Source organism: Spermophilus citellus (assembly GCF_964194105.1).
Source record: "Spermophilus citellus genome assembly, chromosome: 9".
NCBI classification, from domain to species: Eukaryota; Metazoa; Chordata; class Mammalia; order Rodentia; family Sciuridae; genus Spermophilus; species Spermophilus citellus.
In genome coordinates this window covers 3,500,611-3,525,683 of record NC_138191.1, presented here as the reverse complement: position 1 = coordinate 3,525,683, position 25,073 = coordinate 3,500,611, and the positions used below count along the sequence as shown (strand labels likewise).

General features: G+C 57.0%; 1 protein-coding gene across 5 annotated transcripts; it reads left to right on the top strand.

The window, feature by feature from the left end:
- Positions 1-1,860: 1,860 nt before the first annotated feature.
- Positions 1,861-25,069, top strand: RORC (RAR related orphan receptor C). Of its 5 annotated transcripts, none has more exons than XM_081307107.1 (11): positions 1,861-1,989; positions 3,776-3,805; positions 15,019-15,104; positions 15,395-15,536; positions 16,638-17,147; positions 17,330-17,451; positions 18,730-18,862; positions 19,005-19,112; positions 19,290-19,400; positions 20,552-20,661; positions 24,411-25,069. In XM_081307107.1, the coding sequence occupies exons 1-11, from the start codon at positions 1,950-1,952 to the stop codon at positions 24,570-24,572; spliced, it is 1,554 nt and encodes a 517-aa protein (XP_081163233.1). In that variant the 5' UTR covers positions 1,861-1,949; the 3' UTR covers positions 24,573-25,069. The 5 variants fall into 5 exon arrangements, with proteins under 5 accessions (XP_081163233.1, XP_081163232.1, XP_081163231.1 ...); XM_081307106.1 differs by having other exon boundaries at positions 1,935-2,046; positions 19,005-19,076; XM_081307105.1 differs by having other exon boundaries at positions 1,935-2,046.
- Positions 25,070-25,073: the final 4 nt, after the last annotated feature.

Here is a 25,073-nt window from a genome sequence, read left to right as displayed (position 1 = left end):
TGCCTCGGAGGAGGAGGAGCACTGCCCTGCTCTGAAGGGACTGATTCCTCCCAAGGAAAAAGCCAAGACAGAAGATGAAACAAGACTTCCCAAAAGAACCTCCCCAAAGAACCCATCGGCCTTCTACTGAGCAGAAAGAACCCGAGCCACTCGTCCTCAGGGCAAGGGGGGGGCAGGTCAGGAGGAGGCTTAGGAAGTGTGTGACTCTGGAGGCAGACAGGCAGGACCCTGCCTTTCCCAACCCCCAGTCACTTCCTCCCCACCCCACAAGACAGGGGAAATGGCAGGACCACACCTGCAGTAACTGGGCCGTTACCTGGGGATGCCCATCTGCAGGCATTCTGCAGGACCTCCACTCCGAGCCTCCGATGTGGGGGAGGGTGTAGTCAGGAAGGGGCCTGGGAGACCCAGAGTCACAGAGGAAGATAGACCGCAGGAGGGGAAGAGATGGAGGGGGGGAGGAGGCCCTTGGAGCTCGAGGGAAGGGGAGAACAGAAGGACAGACCCCCTCTCCCTCCTCTGTATCCATTCCCCTGCCTCTTGCCAGCCCAGCTTGTCAGTCAGAGGGTTCTGGGTGGGGTTGCGCTTGGCCTCTTATTCCCAAGCTGCCCAGGGAGTAGAGGCCCCAAAGCAACCGATGGACCTCATGTTGTATGCAGAGAAATGTCTGTGGGCCCGAGTTCACCAAGAAGACCTGGGGAAAATCGGAGCCTGACATACCTTCAGACTCTCAGTACAAGAAGGGCCTCAAAAGCTTCCTCCATCTCTACCCCCTTGTCAATCACCCTAGGAGCTGGAAAGTCCTTTTCCTCTTCTAACCTTTGTCCCTCAAGCTGCAGCCTAGGGGAGACTCTGGGAGCTACCCAGGACAGAGGTGCTGATGGTGGCAGAGTGTGAAGCTCCAGGGTGGGGCAGGAGTGAGGGATGGTGAGATGGGAGGACAGAAGAGGGAAGCGACAGCTGCCTGCCCTCTCCATGCCAGGTGCCACGTGCACAGGTTGGGGGGAGTGGGCGAGTCACGAGGCAGTGGCGTGGCTGGCTCCTGCTCTGCTGTTTACCAGCTGGGAGAGAGAGCAAGAGGAGGTGCCAGGGAGCCTCCTGCTGCAGCCTGGCCCCCGGCCAGCAGCCTCTTGGGTAACCAGGAGAGCCAGGCCCAGCTAATCAAACTCTGGGCCGAGGCAGGGCAGGAGAACCACAGAGGCCTGATGCCTTGACCATCCCTGGACTCCAGTGCGGCCTCAGTGTGCACAGGCTCGGCTGGGGGTGACCTCTCTGCTCTCCTCTGCTCCCCTATTGCACCCCTGCTCCACGCTCCCCCACCCCTTCCCCTGCCCACGCCCTGCCCAGACCCGGAGCATGTGGAGCCTTGCAGAGACCAGGAGGTCCAGGAAAGACAGCGGGGCAAAGAAGGCCTCATCTTCAAGGAACCAAGAGCCCTGGAGGACACAGGACCCCAACACGCCCCTCCCTCACTATCCTCTCCTCCCTCTCTCCCCTGCTCTGGTGGAAACCACAGATTCTGAAGTCACAAGGACCTGGGTTCAAATCCTAGCTCCACCATTTATTGTTTTTGTGCAGGTCTCGGGCAAGTCGTTAAGGGAGCATCCCTCGGTTCATTAGCGAATCTGGAATAATCACGCTTCCCTGTGGTGGGTGTGCAGGTCGTGATTCACACTCAGGATCTGGCGAGGGGCCTAGTACACAGTAGGTGACAAATAAACACTCCTTCCTCTCCTTTGGCTAATTCTGTTTCCCCTCAAGGCTCCTCACTCTGGCCCACTCCTCTCTCCCATGTCCCCTCCTGGTGCCAGGACGCTCTGCCAGCCACTCCTCTCCCCTGCCTGCTGACGGCCAGGTGTCCCTCCCTCCTCCTCCTCCCTCCCCTGGGCCCTGCTCCCTGCCCTCCTGGGCAGCCAGGGCAGCCAGGACGGCACCCAGGGAGCTGCCCCATGGACAGGGCCCCACAGAGACGCCACCGAGCCTCACGGGGTAAGAGGCCCCTGGCCCTGCAGGCAGGTGGAAGGGCCTGCCAGGAGGAGGGCAGAGGTGGGAAGGGAGTGGGGAGGGACGAGGGCGCAGATGGGCTGGCAGGGAGAGCAGGGGCCAGGCAGGCCACGTTGACATGGGAGGGCTTCGGGGATAAGAGAGGAGACACAGGAACAGGGGAGCCCCCACCAAGGGGGAGAAAGGGAGAGTGGAGAAGGGACAGGTCGGGTGGGGAGGAGGGAGAGCAGGTCAGGAAGCTGGCCCAAGTGAAGGGTCAGAACCCGCTGGTCCTCCCAGCAGGTGGAGGAGACACAGCTGGTTCCAGCCAGCCAGGCCCCTGGGCAGCAAGTGGGAGGCAGGCCACTCCACCTCCTTCACTGGGCAGTGGAGGACCTGTCCTGCCTTTGAGGAGTGTCGGGGGAGGGGAAGGTGGCCGCCACACCCTGTCAGCTGCCCGTGCCCAGGAGCCTGGCACTTTCCTCCCGGCCGGCCTAGGAGTGTGAGGTTTCATTTCTGCACAGAACGTGCGGCCCAGGGCCAGGGGAAGGGGACAGAGAGCCGGGTAGGCCTCGGCCCGCCAGTGGACTAGGTCGGGCACCCTGGGAGCAGGACTCCCTGGACACAGCTTGGCTGGCTGAGAGGACCCAGGGGAAGCTGAGGGCCAGAGCTGCCCAGCTCCAAGGCCACCTGGTGGAGGAAGACCAGCTGGCTTCCCCGGGCAAGCAGGGGAGCACCCACACCAGGGTGAGGCTGGAGGAGGACAGGTGCCACGTCAGTGGGGGAACTGGGTGGAGCCCAGCAGCACTGGGGGCGTGGCCGCTGGAGCAGGTCGTCCCTCCATCCCCGCAGAGCCCTGGCCACCAGGTGCAGGAGGCCGACCTGTGCACGGCCTCTCCTGGGCAGAGGGACAGCGGGAGGGGTGGGCAAGATACTGGGGAGGGGTATTGTGTCCGGCTTGGACAGCAGAGTGACCCCACCAACCACACTCCAGCCAAGACTCCACCCAGCAGCTCCCCAGGGATCTGGGGGTCCCTGCATCCTTGCAAACCCCCACCACCCACCTGTGCCCCCTTCTGCCTGGTCTCTACTCAGATCCAGAGCAGCAGCAGCAGCAGCAGCAGCACAAGGATCCCTCCCTCTGCAGGCCAGTGGGCCAGGGCAGCCAGGGAAGGGTCTGCATTTACAGATGGCCCCAGCATACCCTCTGCCCGCCCCCCGCCCCACGTCTCTGGGACTCCCTGGCACTTTCAGGCCTGGATAACCCACGGAGGGACTTCCTTCCCGCAGAGATTCACTGTGGTTGGTCTATTTCCTGTGTCCCTCCAACGTGCCAGGTGCTATGGAGGGTCCTGGGAACGCTGGGACTTCGTAGCACAGGTCATGGCACATTTATGGCAGTTAGGTGATGCAGCGGGGGCTGGGCAATCAGAGGCAAGATGCTGAGTGCGGGGGGGGGGGGGGGGGGGGGACACCAGGGCAGGGGGATGTCATGGCGGCTTCTCTGAGGAAAAGACACAACCTGAGACCCAAGGGATGAGGAAGGTTGGCCGGGTTGGGGTCATGGAGACTGTCCAGGCAGGAGGAGCAGCCTGGGAAGTCCTGGAGGCTCTCTGAGGAACCGGAGAGGGCTACGGTGGCTAAAGGACAGAGAAGGAAGCCGAGAGGGCGCTGCGGGGCTGGTGCGCTGCTTGGGTGCCAGGCTCTGCTGGGCAGGCGGAGGTGGGAACTTCTGAGTGGGGGGTCCTGGGACCTGCGGTCTCTGACCCGGATCCCTGTCTTCTCTTCCCAGAGCTACTGGCTGCAAAGAAGACCCATACTTGTGAGTAGGGACTTGGGGACAAGATCTGGTGCTGGGGTGTGGCCTGACAGGACTCAGCAAGGGCCCTAGGAGGTCTGCGTAAGAGGTGGGCACAGCGGTTGGATGGCGGTGGAGGAGCCGGGCAAAGATGGCACGGGCCTAGAGAGAAGTGGAGCCTGGGGAGAGGGGAGGGGAGGGGAGGGGAGAGACCCAGGGGCAGGGCAACGGGAGGACGCGAGGAAGGAGCCCAGTCGCACAAGGGGAAGGGACCATCCACAGAGCAGAGCAGAGATGCCAGACAGAGCAGGGGACAGGCTCGAGTGCTGGCCCAGGAAAGGGCTGACATGGAGAGGCGGGGGGGGGCAGGGGTGGCCTCAGAAACTGCCACAGTGGAGGCCCCAGGGCCTGCTCCAGGCTTTGCGGCTGCAGGCCGGGTTTGGTGTTCATCTCTGTGGTTAACACATCCTGGGGTGTGAACAAGCCTGGAGCCAGGCTGTGCAGGACTGAGAGCCCGAGAGCCGGCGTCCCTGTAGGAAATAAAATGGACAGGGACACTCTGTTCCCCCCCCAGGGCCTGAAAGATTGAGAATACAGCATGTGAGGAGGAGGCTAGTACTCAGGAAGGACTTCCCAATGGACATTAGCTAGTGAGCATCCTCTCTGGGGACGTCTCAGCACATCAGATCTGCTCTCCTTGTTTGTGCAAGAGGCTAGTCCCCCAGAAAGTGTACCCACTCCACCTCAGTCCCCAAGCAGATGCCCAGCATGCCCTCAACAGGCTGAGGGTACTCTGGAAAAACATTCCGTAGGCACGAGCCTTGAACCCAGGAGGTAGAAGAGGCCGCTTCCGCTTCTGCACAGCCCTCACTCGATGGCCTGCTGCCCCTGAGTGCTCCCTACCATCCCCAGAGCCTCTCAGTGCTGAGCAGAAACCTCTCAGAAGGCAAAGCGTCACCCTTCTCTCTGAGGCTGGGGGACCAGGGCTGGGGACCCTCCAGGATGCAACATCCTCCCAAGTGGGGGGAGTTTGCTTTCTCAGCACAATCCTGATCGGTGCCTTGCCTGCCTGCCGCTAGCCACAGGGCCCCACGGAAATGCTGAGCAGGGCCCTGGGAGAAAAGCGGGTCAGAGAGTGACGCGGGCGGGCGGGCGGGCGAGCTGGGGGAGCTGGGGGAAGGGGGCCCGGGACCACAGGTGGGTGGGGGGGAGGAGGGGGACTTTTTGGAGCAGCAGGAACTAGGAGACCCAAACCCCGATCCTATCCTTAATCCCTTACCTCAGAACCCTAGTCCCCTGGCCTTTTACAGCTATCCAGAACCCCACCCGTGAGTGTCCTCAGGACTCCAGGCTGACAGTCCTTCCCCCCCCCCCCCCCCCCCGTCGACTGCCCAGCTCCTGAACCCTCAGGAAGGCCAGCAGAGAAAGACCTTACCTGGCTGAGATCAAAGCTACCCAGGAGTTTGGCCCAGTCAGTTCAGGAGATGTGAAGGCCCGCCCCAGGTCAGGGAGCCGGGAAACGACCTCTAAATTGAAACAATCTCAAGAAGGGGACCCACGATGAGGAACCCATGGGGGACCCCAGACCAAGAGGGACCCTGAGGAAGGACCGTCCAAGGCTAAGGTACCCCACAAAGCAGATAGGAGGCTAAGAGGGTCACTGAAATTGTTTGGCCAGTTAGTAGGACCCCCAGACAAAGAAAATCTACAGAGAAACTCACATGGTAAGAGACCTCCCGGGCTTGAAACACCCTCCAAAGCAAACCTTCCCTCCAGTGTGATCTGAAGCCAGTCTGCCTGGGCTTGAATTCTGACTTTACCCCTTACTTGCTGTGTGACCTTGAGCAAGTTACTTAAATCCTCTGTGTCTCGCTTTCCTCATCTTTGAAATGGAGATAATGGTAGCTACCTCATAACATGTTTTGTGAGGGGCCTGGGGTAGTGGCTCAGTGGTAGAGCGCTCGCCTAGCACGTGTGAGGCACTGGGTTCCATCCTCAGCACCACATAAAATAATTAAATAAATTATAAAGGTTAAAAAAATCTATTATTTTTTTAAAAACGTATTTTGTGAGGATTAGATAATCCTCGTAAAACATTTAAGGCCATTTCTGGCACGCAGTAAGCACTATTACTGAGAGGTGGATGATGGTGGTGATGATGGTGATGATGATGATGGTGGTGGTGGTGATGGTGGTGATCTGCATTTCAATTTTAGTAATTAAGCTCTTCAGGAAATTTCTAGTGGACTAACCCCTCCCTGCAGACCTGGGCATTTGCCTGAGGCTCCGGTTCGTTCCGTGTTTCCCTAGCCCAGGGTGTTCATCACACCTGTAGGAGGAGTGTGGGTGTGGCAGGGAGTTGGGGAGACAGTCTCCCCAACCACACTACACTGGGCGCAGCTGTTGGCAGCCTACAGGGTCTCAGGTGGCACATGCCACCAACCCGGGCACACATCCTGTGACTTACCTCCCGAACATCCCTGTCCCTGGTGTGCCCTGGCAAAAAGGATCAGGCTCGGGGTCCTCAGGGAGAGGGGAGTGGGAGCCTGGCCCGGTGTTCTCGCGAGCTCCGCCCTGGCTCCCCAGCCAGAGCTACCCTGGCGAGTGGAAACAGCTCTGACCGCGTGTGGCTGTCGCCTGTGGTTTTGGAATTTTCCAACGCCCCCTATGATTGGCTGCCCCGCCCCTCACACCCTGCCCCAAGCCCAGATTGGCCACGTGGGGTGCCTGTCATCCTACCCACTGCACCCCTGGGGGGAGCGGGGTGGGGGGGTTGTCACTTGGCCACCTGTGTGGTGCCGAGTTTAAACCCCCTGCCCAGAAGCCCTGGTGCAGAGCCGCAGCCTGAGGCACTGAAGGCCCCACCACCTCTGCTGCCAGCTGCGCCCCAGTCTGGACCAGCCCTGCCCAGGACAGGGTGCCGAGGCGGCAAGGCCACGGCTCAGTCATGAGAAGTAAGTGGACGGGGCTGGGAGCCCCTGGGAAGGAGGAGGTTTGGGGGACAAGCTGAGGATGCCTCCCTGGCTGGGTGTGTCCTGGTCAAGGCCAAGAGCGGGGGAGGTGGGTGGAGCAGGTAGGGAGGCCCACTGCCCAGGCAGCTCCCTCACCCACCGCTAAAGGACCCGTGAGGAGCTCCCCGTCATCCTGAGGTTTGGAAAGTATCTGAGGTCTCCAGGCTCAAAGAGAGGCTGAGCCCCCGCGAGGGGCGGTGCTGAACCTCAGAGCACACAGCTGGGAGCCCGTGGAGGCTGGTGACTTCCAGGGCCTCTGAAGGAACTCAGGGGTGACCCAGCGGGTGCGCACCTGGCTCCTATCTGTTTCCCCCTGTGTCTCCGAGCTTTTGGTGAGTGGGGCCTACAAGGAGGCCGAGGAGCGGCTGCGGCCTGAAACAGGACAGCGAGAGTAAACCAAGGCTGCAGGGGTGGGGTCAGAGCCCCAGCGTCTAGGCCTCAGGGTCATCACACTTCCTGCCCCCCAGGGACATGAGGACCAAGTGTGATCCAGGCAGCGTGTGTGTGTGTGTGTGTGTGTGTGTGTGTGTGTGTGTGTGTGAGTTCCTGCAGGTCCAGCTGCCCATTTGATGGGGATGAGGGTAGTGGAGATGGGAGCAGAGAGCCCTCGGCTTCACTCCCTTCCTGGCTTGGAGCCCTGAGCCAACAGCTGGTGGGCAGATGTCCAGAGGCCCTGTGTCTGCCAGCTGAGCCAGGGTGGCAAATCACGTCAGGGAAGCCAGAGAACCTATCAGAGCCCTGGGTGAAGGAGGAACAGGCAGACCTGTGTTCCTGTGGCCTGAGGCCTGAGGCAGCCCCAGCTTTGACCCTGGACCTTCCCACAAGCCACAGAAGGAAGGCCATATTGGGCCCCGGAAAGACCCATGGACTGAGCATCTAATGACCAGGGTCTGGTGCCACCTCTGTTACTACCTAGCCATGTGACCTTGGCCAAGTTACTGGGCCCTGGTCTCTTGCTACAAAACAAGGTAGCCAAATTTAAAAGCAAAATAAAAACCAACTACAGATAGTCTTCCAGAGTTTTTATTTTTTTTTACTTTTTTGGTACTAAGGATTGAACTCAGGGGCACTCGACCACTGAGCCACATCCCCAGCCCTGTTTTGTAGTTTATTTAGAGACAGGGTCTCACTGAGTTGCTCAGTGCCTCGTCTTTGCTGAGGCTGGCTTTGAATTCGCGATCCTCCTACCTCAGCCTCCCCAGCCACTGGGATTACAGGCAGGCGCAGTTTTAAGAGCCCAGGATCAAGGACAGAGCCCTGGTCCCCAAGTTAGGCATCTCCAGGGGCAATGAGAGAGACTCAGCTCTCGCAGAGGGCAGAAGCAAAGGAGGCCACGCCAAGACAGGGTCTCTAGTCCCGTGATCAGGCGGGAGCTGCAGTGCAGGTAGATGAGCTGTGGTGAATGAGAAGATCCGAAACCTTCCAAACCCTTCTGTTTCCCTTCTAGCTCCTCCCCATGGGCAGCAAAGGTTGGAAGCTGGTCTTCCCAGAAATGGCCCCAAATCAGCACATCAACCCTAGGTAGGGTGCCATGATTGGGTGTGTTTCAAGCCCAGCAGGAGGTCAGGAGTCCCTGCAGTGGCTGAGGGAGACACTCTGCATGGTATCCACTCCCCGCCACACACACACACACACACACAGCCCCACTCAGGTTTGGTTTTGTTTTGGGTGTACAGGGGTTCCAGGATTAAACTCCGGGGCACTCGACCATGGAGCCACCTCCCAGCCCTATTTTCTATTTTATTTAGAGACAGGGTCTTGCTGAGTTGCTTAGGGCCTCACTTTTGCTGAGGCTGACTTTGAACTCGCTATCCTCCTGCCTCAGCCTCTCGATCCACTGGGATGACAGGCCTGTGCCACCGCGCCTGGCTTACAGCTCCACTCAGGTTGGCTGGTAGGAGAGGGTCTCCTCCAATTTGGAGGTCGTGCCACTGGTCCTTCTCAACTAGGCATCTCTGGGTATCCCAGAGCCCCATGTTCTGACCCTAGTGAGTGCCTGTCACCACCAGCTGGGGCGAGTCAGGGGCACAGGCTCGGGACTGTAACACACCTAAAGACCAAAAGCCAGACACACAGGAGCAGATAGAGACGCAGAGGCTGAGCTCCAAGGACAGGACCCAGAAACACAACGCAGACCTGATGTCAGGGTGGAGGTGTGGGAAGGAAACACAGGTCGCGGAGAGGGGAAGCCCAGAGAGAGCTGGAGTGCGAAGCTCCAGGCACAGCACAGAGGATGGAGGGAGTCTGCCAGCCACAGGGAGGGCGGCCCGCACCTCACCTCAAGGGGCACAGCAAACGTGGAAGGAGGCCTGAAGACCCTGGGGCTGGGCCTGGGCTGGAGAAGAGAGGCCCAGGGGCGTGAGGTGACGTCCAGCCTGGGCTCTGCGCTCAGCTTCAATGGGGTCACGATCATGAGGAGCCATGGGCCGGAAAGAACTCCCAGTCCCCAGTGTCACAGATCTCACCCTGAGGGTCCAGGCTGCCCAAGGACTTTATGAAAGGCTTCCTCCTTCCTTCCATCACTCCTGCACGGTCCTCTTTTTCCCTCCCATTCCAGCCCCAGGGGCAGGATGCGCAGGTCTGGCCCTCCCCGTCACAGTGAGGGCCCCCCCTGCTGCTGACTCACACCAACAGGGAGCAGGGACTTTCCCATCTAAGAGCTCTCCAAGGGGGACGCCTGGGTCTCTCTGCATCCCCAGTGGCTAGTCCTTCCTGAGATCCCAAGGGCTGCGCCTGCCCCTGGGGAGGACGGGCAGTCACAGGGCAGGGCCTCAGGGCCAGCCTCTCTGGATCCATGGCTTCCTGGAGCCGCAGAGGGCACCCTGGGACGGCAGGCGAGGGTCCTGGAGGCCGAGGAGGCCCCTGGCAGTGAGTGGGGGCTCCTCAGCTTCCTCCGGTGATTCACCCCTCCCCCATCCACTGGTTGTTTTCACTCGATTCTTCTGTTTCCCCTCCTTCCTCCTGTCCCAGACTGCGGGGGCGGCGGGGGCAGCAGGAGAGGGTTTCAGGTGGCTGCCTGCCTTTCGTGGCTTCTCAAAACCCCAGACTCTCCCTCGCCCACCTGAGTTTTAGCTTCACTGTTTTCTCAGCTCTAGGATGGGGCATAGTAGCAGAAAAGTCTCCTCAGGGGTGGGGGGAGGGCCCTGCCTGGGTGGGGTGGTGTCAGCCAGGTACCGCGGTGGCACTGGCCCCACCTGGGCCCCCCTCTCCCCCTCCGCTGCGGTGGCGCCCACCACCTTGGTTTCCAGCTTTGCAGAAGCTGGGGGAACTGAGAGCTGAGAAGGAGGGAGGCTGGTGACAGGTGAGGGTCACAGGGGACCCTGGCTGGAGCTGTGGTCTCAGTGGGAAGAGAAGGCACTGGGGCTAAGAAAGGGGCTGCAGTCCTATTTCTTACGCCTTCGTTCCTTCATTTCTGCCAAGAGAAGCCTCCCAAGAGGGAAGCCCAGTCCACAGCCTGCGGGAGCAGTGTTTATCCAGGGTGCCCTGGTCACAGCTCTGTGGAGGTGGACAACTTGTCTGATGTGGGTCCGAGAAAAATGAATCAGGGCAGGAGGGGCTGCGACCATGCAGGGAAAGCTGGGACAGAGGGACTGTCTCTCTGGGTCTTGGTACCGGACATGAGCTTCGGATCTGGGGGTCTCCTCCCTGAATTCCTGACCTAGCTCCCCAGTCTCGCTCACAGGTGTCTCCTGAAGCCAATGGCCTCTCCCACCGTGTTCTTGGTGCATCCGGGTTGGGTGCGTGGGGTTTATAGCGTAATGGTTGCGGGCCCTGGCTCCAGAGTGACAGAGACCTAATCTTCAAACGCCACATCTGCCCCTTCTGGCTGGATAACCTTAATCGAGCCACCTTTTCTCGGTAGGCCTGGGTTCTTCTCATCTGTGAAAATGGGATAGTGCAAGTTGTACCTCTGTCATGGACTGTCGTGAACATTACACAGATATGCAAAGTCTGGCATAGAGTAAGACTGCCACCCAGGAGGGACAGGCCTAGCCTCAGACGGGCAGGACTCCACTGGAGAAGAGATGAGGACCCCAGGGTTCCTCCGTCTGAATGTCCTCCACCTGCGTAGGGCTTGTTGCGGAGTTTGAGGGGCGAGATCCCCCTGGGTTGTAGCCCCTCCTCTGCTCCTACCACTTCCTCTCTGTGGCACAGGGCACCTGGACAGGGCCCAGAGCCAAGCTCTGGATACATTCAAAGAGCACTATCAATGAATCTCGCAGCTGCAAGAGGGTGAGGTTAGAGGAGTTTGGGGGCAGAGGAGGTTTTCCTCTACCATATTTCTCCTGGTAAGAGCTTCTCTAGGAGGATGCTCCCCGGAGAGCCTTCCATCTCTGAAGCAAAGCAGAGGAGGGGCTACAACCCAAACTTTTACACTGTGTTTTGCTTTGGATTTTTTGTGCTGCTGGGTATCAAACCCAGCACCTCACACAGGCTTGGCCAGTGCTCGACCACTGAGCCACAGCCTCAGCCCCTCATTTTCTTTTTCTAGGACTGCATCAGAATGACGTTCTAAAGGTACCCTGGGTGTCAGGGAAGACACAAGAATGAGCTAGGTGAACGGGAGGGTAGCTCAGAGGTAGGGCTCGGACTTAGCATAGCTGAGGCCATGAGTTTAGTCCCAGGCACCAGAAAGAAAAAAAAAAAAAAAAAAAAGGAAGAAAAAGAAAGAGCTTAGGAAGAGAGTGTCAGCCCTACAGGTCCCTCAGGGAGGAGCAGCCTGCCGTAAAAGCAGGCAGAGGGACTAAGTTCTTGCTACTCAGACCAGCAAACTTGGGGACCCATGGGGAGCTTATTAAAATGAAGAATCTCGAGCCCCACGTCAGCTCTCCTGAGCAGGAACCTACTTTTTGTTTTGTCGTGTGGTTCCGGGGATCAAACCCAGGACCTCATGCATTTCAGGCAAGTGCAGAGCCACCAAGCTACATACATCCCAGTCCCCAGGACGTACTTCTAACCAAGGCCCCAGGTGCCCTGGTTTGAGAGGTAAAAGGCTAGATCATCCAGCCGCCACCATTTAAGGAGCCGTCATGTGTCCCTGGGCTTTTGTCTCTCCTCTTGGAAACGTGGAACTGGAGGGATTTCTTCGGAGAAGCCTTAGGAGAGAGTTGCAGGGACAGACAGAGATCTTCCCAAGGAAGCAGTGAGGGAGGGGGCAGAGATGGGGCTGCTGTGGGAGCCAGGGAGGCAGGGGCTGGCCTCACGGTTCCTGACCTCTGCTGGGCTCCAGTTCCTGGCACTGTCAGGCCGTAAGATGGTAAGTTCCTGGCAGGCCAGGCTCCCAGGCAACAGTCTGAGTAATCGTGTGATTACTCAGCTCCCCCTCCCCAATCTGGGTTCCCACCACTTGCTGCCTCGGGGCCGGCTGCAGGGGTGGGTCTTGAGGAGAAGTTATCAGAGGTGCTTCTCGGCTCCTCTCATCACCCCCGGCCCCTGCCAGGCCCCTTCCCATGCCCCCTCCTCCCCTCCTCCACCAGTCACAGGCACTCAGCACCCGGTACTTTCTCTTTGAGGTTTAGGGTGGATGGCACTGAAGGGGGTGCAGGTGGCAGGGGAAGGGTAGGAGGACACAGGCCTGACGGTGTTGAGGGTTGGGCACAGGGCCAGGACAAAGCATGAGTCTTCTGTGACACCTCAGCTGTGTGGCTCCTCCGTCACTAGGTCTCTCTCTGTTTTTGTTTTGTTGTTTTCCCAGTCCCCAAACTCAGAGAGGCCGGAGGGTATGACCCTTGGAGCCAGACTCACGGTGCACTTCTGCCTTGGGCTGTGGTTGGGGAAGATGGAGGAGAATCTGGCCTGGTAGCTGGGGTCGAAGGCTCTTGTGTCCCCCAAATGTCAGTCTTTGTCCTCGGGTGGCCACACTTTCCATGAGAAGGACCAGGTCTTGGTGACACCATGGTGAGGTTTCTAGGGCCAGGACCAGCAGTGGGTCAGGTGTGGGGTACGGAGGTATGTCTGGGGTCACCCATGTGGTCAGCTCACACACGCATGCGGATGTGGCTCTTGGAGAAGGGAAGAGACAGGGAGGCCTGTGGTTGGCTGCTGGGCCGGAGCCCGAGTTCCCACCGTGGCTTGGCCTAATCTCCTTCCCGCTTGCTTTTTTGGGTGACCCACGTTGGTTTCCCCCGCTCTGGCCTTTAGGTCACTGAGGAGAGAGATACCACAGTGTTGGAGGGGAAGGTGTTGGGCAAGAGCAGAATCTGTGGGGCCCAAGCGCCTCTCACGGTCCCCATATGTCCACGGGTTGCTCTGCTTCGCTTCGGTCACCTGGCAAACACTGCTTTGCCCCCGCCGTGGGTCTCTCTGGTGACGTCATTTATCATGCTGCACTACCTGGGGTCACCCCAGGGACTGGCATTTTTTTTATCTTGATCTCATTGCGGGTGGAGAGAGAATGTGACTGGAAGCTGGAGCCCCACGTTGTGCCCTCTTCTTTTCTCTTTTCTCCTCTGTCATCGAAATCTGCTGGTAATTTCCTGGAAAGAATCTGAAAGCCTCCTTTGCCATCTGGTCCTGGGGTGACCACGGCTCACTGTGCCGGTGCTGGGCGGCGAGTGCCGCTTAGGGTGGGTAAAGGACCGAGATCCAGTGGGAAGATTTCAGACCCCCATGTGCCCTGTCCCCAAGAGGAGGCCCCTGAACACTCTGACTCAGCTCAAGGCTGGCCTGCGAGGACGGTGTCTTAAGGGGAGTAGAAACAACATTCCAGGAGAGAGGAGGGCAAGCCATGGTCTCCCTCTCCATCTCACATCAGCAGGCCCTATGTGTGACCAGGGCCAGGCCTGAGACTGGACAAGAGCTCACAGGAATGTAGATTTTCCTGCCAAGGGACACTTCCTCTGCCATTTAGGATGTGAGATGTGTCACAGATGAGGAGCTTTGACCCTAGACCATTCTTCCAGCTCCACCCCTGGCCTCCCCACTCAGAGGGGCCGCCAGCAGGTCACTTATGGTGAAAAAGAGACCCCTATGTCCTCAGAAGTGCCCCTCGGCACCTGAAATAACCAGGGACCCCAAGCTTTGTCCAGGTACCTTTCAAGGAAGGGCTAGGAGGAGGCCTCTGGCCAGTAGCTGAACACTCAACAGAAAGTCCTGGGCATGACAGAGGACAGGAACCTGGAGCCACAGCAGACCACAGGGGAGGGCCAGCGGGCAGAGCTTACGGCGAGCTCAGGGGGGACAGAGGACGGGTCCTAGTGCCCAGTGAGCAGGCTCAACACACAGACAGATGCATGTGAACACTGCTACAGGCAAACATGCCACACACGCACACGCACACGCACACGCACACGCACGCCTTCAGACGTGCCCACTGGTAAGTGTGTCCCGGAAGCCACATGCACAGAAGAGCATAATGGACAGCTTAAGGGCACAGAGATAGAGGCTCTTGGGCCAACCGGCTGCGTGACGGGCCCTAGTCCTTCATCCACCAGGTGAATGGGTGAGTGAGATGGTCCTCGTCTTGGCCAGTTCAACAGGGGTGATCTGTTGGACACAGATGCCTTTGTACCCACTCTTATACGCTGAGACACGGTCACCTCTTTCCTCTTTCCGCTCGAGGGCCAGTGGCCTATGAGTCCTATTGGGTTCTCACCCTGGGCTCCGAGGCATCCAGCAGAGCTGGGTGGTTGAGCCCCGCTTTCCTGGGCTCCATCTCTAGCTCCTTCCTAGCCTCTCCATATCCACTCTGTGAACCCCACCAGGGGCTCCTGGGCTCTGTGCAGCCCCTCCCCAGCCTTCACGTCTGGCGGAGGATGGCCGGCACCTGCTGGGTGCACACATCCTCCTGCCATGCCCCACACTCTGTCATGGGGGCCAAGCCCCAGTGGGGGAGGGAAGCACAAAGGAAGCCCCTCGCGCGCGCGGGAAGCAGGTGCTGCCAGGCAGTGAGTCTCCTGTGGCCCATGGCAAGAGGGGCGACCCGAGCTGCTCAACTTGACGGGCTGAGCAGGTGGCTTCCCTGCAGCTGCTCTTTCGGCCTCTATAATGCTGATCCCACTCCCCCAGCTGCCCCCTCCAAGCCTCTCCTCTGTGAAACAAAAGAAGCCTCTTCAGGCCCTTTGCTGAGAAGCATTTGCCTCTTCGCTTCTCCTTCCATTTTGCAAGGAGTGAGCAGGAGCTGGCTGGAGAAGTCAGGGGGCCACCCAGCCTGCGCCCGCAGCCCAGCTCCGTGGTGGAGGAGCACAGCTAGACCCCTGCGCTGACCTCCTTCTTTCTCTCTTCCAGCACAAATCGAAGTAATCCCTTGCAAAATCTGTGGGGACAAGTCATCGGGGATCCACTACGGGGTCATCACCTGCGAGGGGTGCAAGGTGAGTCGTAGGCGTACGTATCAACACAGGCACAGACTCTCTTCAGGGATGGAGGGCAAGGGGCTTAACGGTGTCCTTAGTGGTGCTTCCCTGGGGGCCCTGAGCCCTGGAGGGCATCCTCTTAAGCTGGGGAAGTGATTGCAGCACAAATAACAATTAACACGAAGAAATGGAGGTGAGAAAGGCGGGTACCTCTGGGGGTGGGGAAAAGCAGGAGCCGGTGTTTGCGGCTGGAAGCCCCTAGGACAGAGCTGGCCAGGATAAGAAGTCAGGCCTCCCCTCCTTCCCAGGGCTTCTTCCGCCGGAGCCAGCAGTGCAACGTGGCCTACTCCTGCTCCCGGCAGCAGAACTGCCCCATCGACCGTGCCAGCCGCAACCGATGCCAGCACTGCCGCCTGCAGAAGTGCCTGGCGCTGGGCATGTCCCGAGACGGTGAGGTCCCCGGAGCCCTCCACAGTCCCTCTCCGTCCCCCTCACACCCCTCTCTCCTCTCTGAGCTTCTCCCTTCCGAGCTCTTCCGAAACCCCAACTTGAGGTTCTACTCCGCCAGCTTCTCCCAGGTCCTGGCCTCTCGCTCTCTTACTCGGGATGGATCCTCCGCATGCTGTTCCCTCTGGTCCAGCGCCCATCCTGCTCCCTCCGGCCCCGTCACCCTAGTTTAGAGCTCCAGCTCCCTCCCTGGACCCCATTCCTATCCTAGGACACAGGACTGTGGCTGGAACAGGACCAGAGCCTGAGAATGACCCAGAAGCAGGGGCATGGTGGGCGGGACTGTGTTCCTAGGGCTTGATCCACCCCCCTCACCACAGCAGCTTGCGGGTCCCCCTGGTGCCCCCACTCGGAGAAAGCCCAGGGTGGGGCAGGGGGTGCATCAGAGGATGGGGAGCCAGAAGGAGCCTGTCAGCACTTTTCAGTGCTCAAAATAACAAAATGAAAGAAAGGAAACATGCAGGGGTGCCAGGGGCAGGCGGGGCCAGGGGCTGTGCCCCCACACCTGGGAGGGGTGGGGGGAGTGAAAAGGCAGGAAAGAGAGAGCAGAAGAGGATGTTCAGAAGCCAGCCACGGAGCCGGGTTGGGCTGTGGTGAGTATCTAGGTCACCAGGGAGCCTGCAGCCTGACCACAGGGAGACCTGTGTTCTCAGCCCTCTTCTTCCTCTGGCCCTCACAGAGAGCGGGCTGACCCCGATTACCACCTGAGGCCCTCTCTTCTTGATCCCCCCCAGCCCCAATCTCAGGAGGCCAGAATCCCCAGCCCAGGCCCACGGCTTAAATTCTGCCATTATAAGAAACTGGTTTACAACTTAGAAGATGTAGTTCGGTGGATGGAATTGGCAGCCAGGACAGATTCTGAAAGGGACAGGAGTCAGGGGGTGGGAGGAGCCTTGAGCCTCAGTTCCCAAAGGGAGTGCCAGGCCGGAGAGCTGAGCTTGGGATCGGGAAGCGCCAGGTCCATCCTGTGATAACCCGGTGCCTGTTGACTCCGTGAACCCCGTCTTCTGCCTCCTAAACTCCCGGTCCCTGTACTTCCTCCAGCCGTCAAGTTCGGCCGCATGTCCAAGAAACAGAGGGACAGCCTCCATGCAGAAGTGCAGAAGCAACTGCAGCAGCAGCAGCAGCAACGGGAACAAGTGGTCAAGACCCCTCCAGCAGGGGGTCGTGGAGCAGATGCCCTCACCTACACCTCGGGGATCCCGGACGGGCAGCTGCCTCTCGGCGCTTCACCTGACCTGCCCGAGGCCTCCGCCTGTCCCCCCGGCCTCCTGAGAGCCTCTGGCTCTGGGCCGTCGTATTCCAGCCACTTGGCCAAGGCAGAGCTCAGTGGGACCTCCTTCCACCTTGAGTACAGCCCAGAGCAGGGCAAGGCGGAGGGCGGAGAGGGCATCTACAGCACAGGCGGCCAGCTGGCACCTGGCAGAGGCGGACTTCATTTTGAGGGACCCAGGCATCCTGGGCTTGGGGAACCAGGACAGGGTCCAGATGGCTACTACAGCCCCAGTTTCCACAGCCTCCCCGAGGCACCATATGCCTCCCTGACGGAGATAGGTGAGCAGCTGCGGAGACCATGGGGTGGTGAGGACCAGGGAGGAGCTTCTGCCAGGAGGCCCTGTCGATCAAACATGAGTGCCAGGGAGTGAGGGTTCGAGGCAGGAGGCAGAGAGGGAAGGGTCCTTGTGTGGGCCGGGGAAGGACTGGCTGACATCAAGTGTGCCTTCTTCTTGCCCCAGAGCACTTGGCACAGAACGTCTGTAAGTCCTATCGAGAGACCTGCCAGCTACGGCTGGAGGACCTGCTGCGGCAGCGCACCAGCCTCTTCTCCAGGGAGGAGGTGACCAGCTACCAGAGGAAGGTGAGGCCGGGAGACGGAGCATGAAGGGAGGACATGTCATCATCCCTGAGGGTCCAGAGATGGCTACCTGTGCACCCCGGGGCGGGGTAGGCAGGGAATTGCAGAGAGACACAGGCTGCCCAGCAAGTGTGCGTGCCGCTTTTAACTGTGGGTGTGCGTCTACATGTCCGTCTAAACTTGGCGGATGACTGAGAGCTTTTCCCTGGCCCCGGCCTATCAAAATTTCACGCAGTTTCAACTGAACCTCCTCCACCACCCACCTTCACACGCTCCTTCTTGCCCCTCTGTTGGTACCAACAATAATCAGAACCCTGAGGACTGATGGTTAAACACCCCTTTTCTGCCAAGCATTGTGCTAAATGCCTCACACAGATTATCTTCGACCCTTCCAGCTGTCAGACTGTGAGGGTGGCCTTTATTCCTTTGTGCCCCCACTCCCTTCGCACTGGGGATCGAACCCAGCAGTGTTTAACCACTGAGCCACATCCCCAGCCCTTTTTATTTTGAGGCAGGGTTTCACTAAGTTGCTGGGGCTGGCCTCAACTTGGAATTCTCCTGCCTCAGCCTCCTGAGTTGCTGGAGGAGCGAATCACTGCACCTGCAACGTTTATTAATATTTTTAACAAACTAGGACACTGAGTTCAGAGAGGTTAATTGACTTACTCAAGATCACAAGCGGTAAAGCCAAAGTCAAATTCAGATTCATCAGGCATCAAAGTTGACGCTATCTTTTCTGTTACACTCTGACAATACCGCCTGCTCTAAAAGCACTCGTTTGGCACTTCACATTTGCTTCTCTAGGTTATCAAGACCTTGATTATGTCCTTTTTTGGATTGGGGGGAAACTCGACAAAATGCAAATTTTCTGAGGGTAGAGCTCTAGCTCATACATTTTTTATTTCCCCACAATAGCAGCACCAGGAGCTGGTGGGTGCTTAGTAAGTGCGACTGGCTGACAGGAATTGACCCCTAAGTGCATTTGTGCTAAGAATAGGCTTTTTAAAATGCCAGTGTTAGCTGGGTGCGGTGGCTCACACCTGTAATCCCAGGGACGCAGGAGGCTGAGGCAGGAGGATCACAAGTTCAAGGCCAGCCTAGGCAATTTAGTGAGAACCTGTGTCAAAATAAAACAGGCTAGGGGTACAGCTCAGTGGTAGGGTGCCCCTGGGTGGTGCAATCCTTAGGGAGTTCAGAATCCTTGGCAGGGAGGGCAGAGGCTCGGGAGGTCAGTCGCCATGTTCCACCGAGGGCTGCAGCCAGATCTTCCTCTCCGCGCAGTCGATGTGGGAGATGTGGGAGCGCTGTGCCCACCGTCTCACCGAGGCCATTCAGTACGTGGTGGAGTTCGCCAAGAGGCTCTCAGGCTTTATGGAGCTCTGCCAGAATGACCAGATCGTCCTGCTGAAAGCAGGTGTGCAGGAGGGGCGGGCAAGCCCGGGGGAGGGGGACAGGGCCAAAGCGAGGGAGGTGGCCTAGATCAGGGCCCTGAGGGTGTCAGAGGCGGATTCCTAGCTTTGCTTGGTGCTGCTTGTCCACTGTCCTCCCCCCTCCAGGAGCGATGGAAGTCGTGCTGGTCAGGATGTGCCGAGCCTACAATGCTGAGAACCACACGGTCTTTTTTGAAGGCAAATACGGTGGCGTGGAGCTGTTCCGAGCCTTGGGTGAGGGGCAGGGGGAAATGAGAGAGAGGATTCTCATGCCAACCCCATTCGGAGTTTTGTGACTCGGGCACCCTCTTTGCAGGGTCAACTGCCGCGTGTCCCCCAAACACCTTGAGGGCGTTGTCCTGGGCACCCGGTCCCCCCACCTCTCTCACTCTCTCGTTTTCCTTCCATCAGGCTGCAGCGAGCTCATCAGCTCCATCTTTGACTTCTCCCACTCCCTCAGTGCCTTGCGCTTTTCTGAGGACGAGATCGCCCTCTACACAGCGCTGGTTCTCATCAATGCCAGTGAGTGCCACCAGGCTTGGGGAAGGGACTCTTAGGGGTAGAGGCCCAGCAGACGCGGAGGAGCCCGGGCCTTCTGATGTGGTGAAGTCTGGGAGATTGCTTGAAGTCGCAGAAGGAGCCTGCTCAATAGTGCTATCAAATACCATGAGTCAAACTGAAGATTCAGTGGTGCCTCGGAGGGGCCCGGGAGCAGCACAGGGTGGGGCTGCAGAAGTGGGGAGCAGCGAAGCTGAGAGGAGAGGAGCCCCTTCCGTGTAGAAATCAATCTGGCTGTCGGTGTCGGTCAGAGGTTCCGCTGTAGCACACATTGGAACCACCTGGGGAACTTCAAAAGTCTACTGGTGCCTGGATTCCACTTGCAGACATTCCGGTGTAATTGATCCGGGGTGCACCCAAAATTTTAACAGCCCACCCCAGGCCACCAGGGTTGAGAATCACTGTTCTGTGTGCATTCATTTGGAGACAGTATGCCTGCAAGGCGGAACTCTGGATATCCTCTCCACTGGGCTGGAGAGGGCTGGGCTGAGCCAACTGAATGCTAAGTGTTCCAAGAACCCGGGGAAGTGGGTCTGGCTGCTAACCTGAGTTTGCAGGTCAACAGTATCAGTCTTCTGGCTCTGCCAGTAAGTAGGGACCTAAACATGCTCCTGGAACTAGAGATAAAACTTTAAAGGTGACTGCTGGATACTTTAAGGAAGTGGGGCAAAACGTGGTTTGGGTGTTGAAGTTAGTCACAGATGGCTGCAGAGGCCCTGGGTGGGCCCGAGTGGCTTCAGAAAGGCTATGTCCTATCTGGAACCATTCTAGTCTGGGGGCAGGGAGCCCTCTTCCAACCCTTCCATAGCCCCCAGGTCGAATCCTGGTGCCTAGCATTGAATGGGCCATGGGAAATGCCAGGTAACCCAAGAGAAGGTAGCTGGGAATTAGGAGGTGAGAAGTTCCCATTCCTTTCCTCTCTCCCCAGTTTCTCTTGGAGACAACCAGCCTAGCCCAAGGTCCCAACACACACACACACACACACACACACACACACACACTCAGATAAGATGGCCTCTCTCCAGTAGATATCCAAAAGGTACAACACGCCCTTTTGCTGGAAGTGAATGTCCATGTTCTCTCTGTTCTCGCTCCGGTCCCATCCCCTCCTTCAGATCGGCCAGGGCTCCAAGACAAAAGGAAAGTAGAACAGCTGCAGTACAATCTGGAGCTGGCCTTTCATCACCATCTCTGCAAGACTCATCGCCAAGGCATCCTGGCAAAGGTAGGCGCAGTCCCTGGGGTAGAAGAGGCCAGGCCCTGGGCCAGATCTGTGACATCAGAGCTGGTGACATCAGGGCCAGGGTCTGCGGGTGCAGAGGAGAGTGTGCTAGAGTGCCATGTTGTGTCCAAGAGCTTGCAACAGCCTTGGGAACCTGTGTGTGCACAGAGATGGAAAGTTAGGGAGCCTGGAATTGGGAGGCACCTCCAGGGAGCAATTCAGTTTAATATAGCCAACACTTACTGCACCTGCTTTACCAGGCACCATGGAAAGATACAGAGATGCTGTTCTTGCTCCTGCCAAGACAGCCTGATCTGGTACAAAGAGGCTCGTGGACCTTCTGATATGACTCTAGTATAGAACAGAACGTGATATGTGATTAACAAAGTGCCTTCCTGGTAGATTCTGTCATCCTCTCAGCAACCCAGTCAATAGGACAGGTGCTAAAGTCTCCCTGTAGCAATAAAGAGACTTCAGTGACTTGTTTATATTATTCATTAAGCCATAAATGCAAGATTTAACCCTAGTGCTCTTTCCACGACGTCCCTATGCCCCCAATAAATTACTATAAATGATTTTGAGGAAAATATGAGTCCCTAGAACAGAGATTAAAAACAATCTGAGGGTCAAAGGAGGGGATCATAAATGCTTCCAGAGAAGGTCATGACAGAGAGAAGGTTTTAACAGAGGTCTGGGAGGACGGGGCAGGCATCCCAGGACTAGGGAACAATACGAGCAAACTGAGGATGCGGCCGGGCATGGTGGCGCCTGCCTGCGAGCCAACCCACCTGGGAGACGGAGGCAAGAGGGTGGCAAGCTCAAGGCCAGCCTTGGCAATTCAGTGAGACCCTGCCTCAAAAATGTGAAAATAATTTTAAAAGGGGCTGGGAATGTAGCTCAGTGGTAGAATGCCCCTGGGATCGATCCCCAGTGTTGCAAAAATAAATAAATAAATAAATAAGTAAATGAAACAAAGGAGAATAACTCAAGATATCCTTTTACTAATGTGTGAGATCAGGACTGAATGATGAGGCAGAAGACTCACAGAAAGTAAGTCTAAAGATTAAGTCCGGAGAAAATCAGAGGACTTTTTAGGGCCATATGAAAGAGTGAAGGCTTGGTTTTTATGCAGTGGGAGCCCCAAAGGATAGAGGAATGATGTGATCAGCTGTTGTTTAGAAAATTTACTTTGGAACCAGTGGAAGGAACCATTTATGTAATCCTGCAAGTGGGCCTCTGTTACGCACCAGGCTCAGTGCTAGGTGCTAAGGACACAGAAATGACTTCTGTGACACTTGGACTGTTAGAGAGGCCACCTAACTGGACCGCTGTGCCACCCTCACCTGCTCTGTCATGCCACTCAGCATCCACGGTGGCCTTTTTAAGGGCGAAATCCCATCACATCCCACTCCTGTTCCCAGCCCTCCTGGGGCTGAGATTCAGATGGCGCGTCTGTGTCATGGCCCACTGGCTTGCTGACATAACACTGTCTTCTCTGCTCACTCGACCTCCCACTGCCCCTCACCACTGTTCAACCACCTGGCCTCCCTGCTGTTCCCAGAGCACGTCAAGATCAGCTGTATCTCAGGGCGTTGGTGCCTGCCGTTGCCAGGGCCGGAAGGTTTTTCCCCCAGTTACCCAATGACTGACTCCCTCCCTTCACTCCGGGGAGGTTTTCCTAACCAAGTTCTCCTCTAAAGAAGCCCTCTGCTCTTCACCCTGCTTTGCTTTAGTTGAGCTTCGGTCATTGTGGTTGGTTTGTTTTGTGGTGCTGGGACTTGAACCCGGGCCCTTGTGGGTGTAGGCAAGTGCTCTTCCACCCAGCTACAACCCCGGCCCTGCTTACACTCCTGGGTTGCTTCACAACAGGAGTGCGCTCCCACGCGCATCCTTCCCTGGTTTCTCTGTTGAGTGTACTTACTGATAGACCCACTGACCCTTACGTCCTGTGGGACCACAGTAGTACCCGTGCGTGGTTCGCTGTTTTTCCCAAAATGTTGTTGTGTGGCCACATCACTGATCTTTTTTCTGGTTCCCTCACTTGTATGGAAATGTGATAAAAGTAGAGATTTTATATCATACTCATGAGTCACCTGAGCCCATCATAGCACCTAGCACAGATTCAGAGTTTTTCAAAAAAATATGTGTTGAGTGAACGAAGCTATTGTTATAGTCCAGTCAAACTCAGAGCAAAGCAGTAAACACCCAAAGACAGTGCATTCACAAGTCAGGAGGGATTCCAGGCTGCCTCTTCCCTGTCACCTTCCAGGCAGAAAGGTCGCCTAGCAGGGGCAGGTGATGGCTGGAGAGGTTTGGGGGTTTTGTTTGTTTGTTTGTTTTGTTTTGTTTTGGTACTGGGGATTGGACCCAAGGGTGCTTTACCACTGAGCTAAATCTCCAGCCCCCCTTTTTTAAATTTATACATGACAGCAGAATGCATTACAATTCTTATTACACATATAGAGCACATTTTTTCATATTTCTGGTTGTGTACATAGTATATTCACACCAATTCATGTCTCCATACATGTACTTTGATAATGATGACCAGCACATTCCACCATCATTAATTACCCCATGCCCCCTCCCTTCCCCTCCCACCCCTCTGCCCTATCTAGAGTTCATCTGTTCCTCCCATGCTCCCTCTCCCTGTCCCACTATGAATCAGCCTCTTTATATCACAGAAAACATTCATCCAGCCCCTTTTTATTTTTTACTTTGAGTCAGGGTCTCACTAAGTTGCTCAGGGCCTTGCTAAGTTGCTGAGGCTGGCTTTGAACTTGCAATACTCCTGCCTCAGCCTCCTGAGCTGTTAAAATCACAGGTGTTGTGCGCTGCACCCCTGCACCCAGGAGCCCACAGGAGATAAACGGTGTTTTCAGCCTTTTTCCGAAGGTCTCCCTGCCTCCGTCTCCCTGTGGGCTTCTGTGCCTTCTTCATCATCCCTTGGCTGAGGGGTGCCAGGGTTGCTCTACTAACTGCACCTGCTTAGAAGTCTTTTTATTTCAAACAAAGAACTATTGAGCATTTGCCATGAGCCAAAGAATCATGACAGGTACAGAGCACACAGAGAGACGGTAGAACCTAGTTAACTTCTACTCGATATAGGAAGGCAGACAAATTGGATCCTTTTCCTACAATGAAGTAGGTACCTGAGAAAAGCCCAAAGAAAGAGTGTTTAACCCAGACAGAGGACAATCAGGGAACTACTGAGGCGGGCAGGGAGGGGTGAAGGGGTGATACTTGAAAGTAAGAATTAGTTAACAAAACAATTAGAAAGGCGGTGCAGATGACTGGAACCACAAGAGCCAAAGTTGATTTTATGAGTAGCAGGAACACAATTTGGGGGCTGCACCCAGAAAGCATTCAGTGGTCTCTCATCAGCTCTCACTTACCTTTTATTTTCTGAGACTTTTTTTTTCTTTTTTTTTTTTCCTAGTTACTAGGAATTGAACCCACTGAGCCCCATCCCCAGCCCTTTTTACTTTTCCATTCTGAGATAGGGTCTCACTAAACTGCTGAGGCCGACCCAGAACTCATGACCCTTTAACCTCAGCCTCCCGAGGGGCTGGGATTAGAGGCCTGTGCCTCGTGCCCCACTTATACTTTGTCGCTTCTATCAAAGAGATGTGACGGATCCAAAAGTGCCAACGCATAAGAGGAAACTGAGGAGTGACACCTTGTCCTAGGAAGGGTGAGGTTCGCTCTGGGGAGCTGCGAGCGCTGACCTCCTTCCCTCTTTCCCCCTCCAGCTGCCACCCAAGGGGAAGCTCCGGAGCCTGTGCAGCCAGCACGTGGAGAAGCTGCAGGTCTTCCAGCATCTCCACCCCATCGTGGTCCAAGCTGCTTTCCCCCCGCTCTACAAGGAGCTCTTCAGCACTGAAACCGAGTCCCCCGCAGGGCTGTCCAAGTGACCTGAACAAGGGTGCCTTTCCTCTCCCTTCAGACCTGGGTCCACTCTCAGTCTTTCTCTCCCCAGGTCTCTGGAGGGCGGGCCCCAGCAATTCTCAGGGAATGAGCAAATACTGAGACTGATTTTCTACCGCCAGATTTACCTGGCAGTGGGTCACCAGCCAGAGGGGGGGAGGTGGAAGAACCCCATCTCCAGCCTTGGCTCTGTTCTGTCCCATTTCCCACCCCCTCCACCCATCTTCTAGGAGTATGGGGTGGACGGGATATAAGGACCTCTAGGAGGACCAAGATGTCCTCGAGAAAACAGGGCGTCCAGGGCGCCCTGGATGAGAAGAACTCAGCTCTGGGCTCAGAGGCTAAGAATAGGCCTTTGAAATACCTCATTGCATTTCCCCCTGAGCTTTGGCTGGGGGAGATGGATCAAGCTCAGAGACTAGTGGCAAGAGCCCAGGGGCAAGAGCCCAGAAGGACCTGTATATAACATGAATCTGGATCCTTACATT

Coding starts and splice junctions, on each gene's coding strand:
- RORC (XM_081307105.1), top strand. CDS start 1,950: ATGGACAGGGCCCCACAGAGACGCCACCGAGCCTCACGGGGTAAGAGG. Junction 17,148..17,329: donor TGCCTCCCTGACGGAGATAG/GTGAGCAGCTGC, acceptor TTCTTGCCCCAG/AGCACTTGGCACAGAACGTC. Junction 20,662..24,410: donor GCCAAGGCATCCTGGCAAAG/GTAGGCGCAGTC, acceptor TTCCCCCTCCAG/CTGCCACCCAAGGGGAAGCT.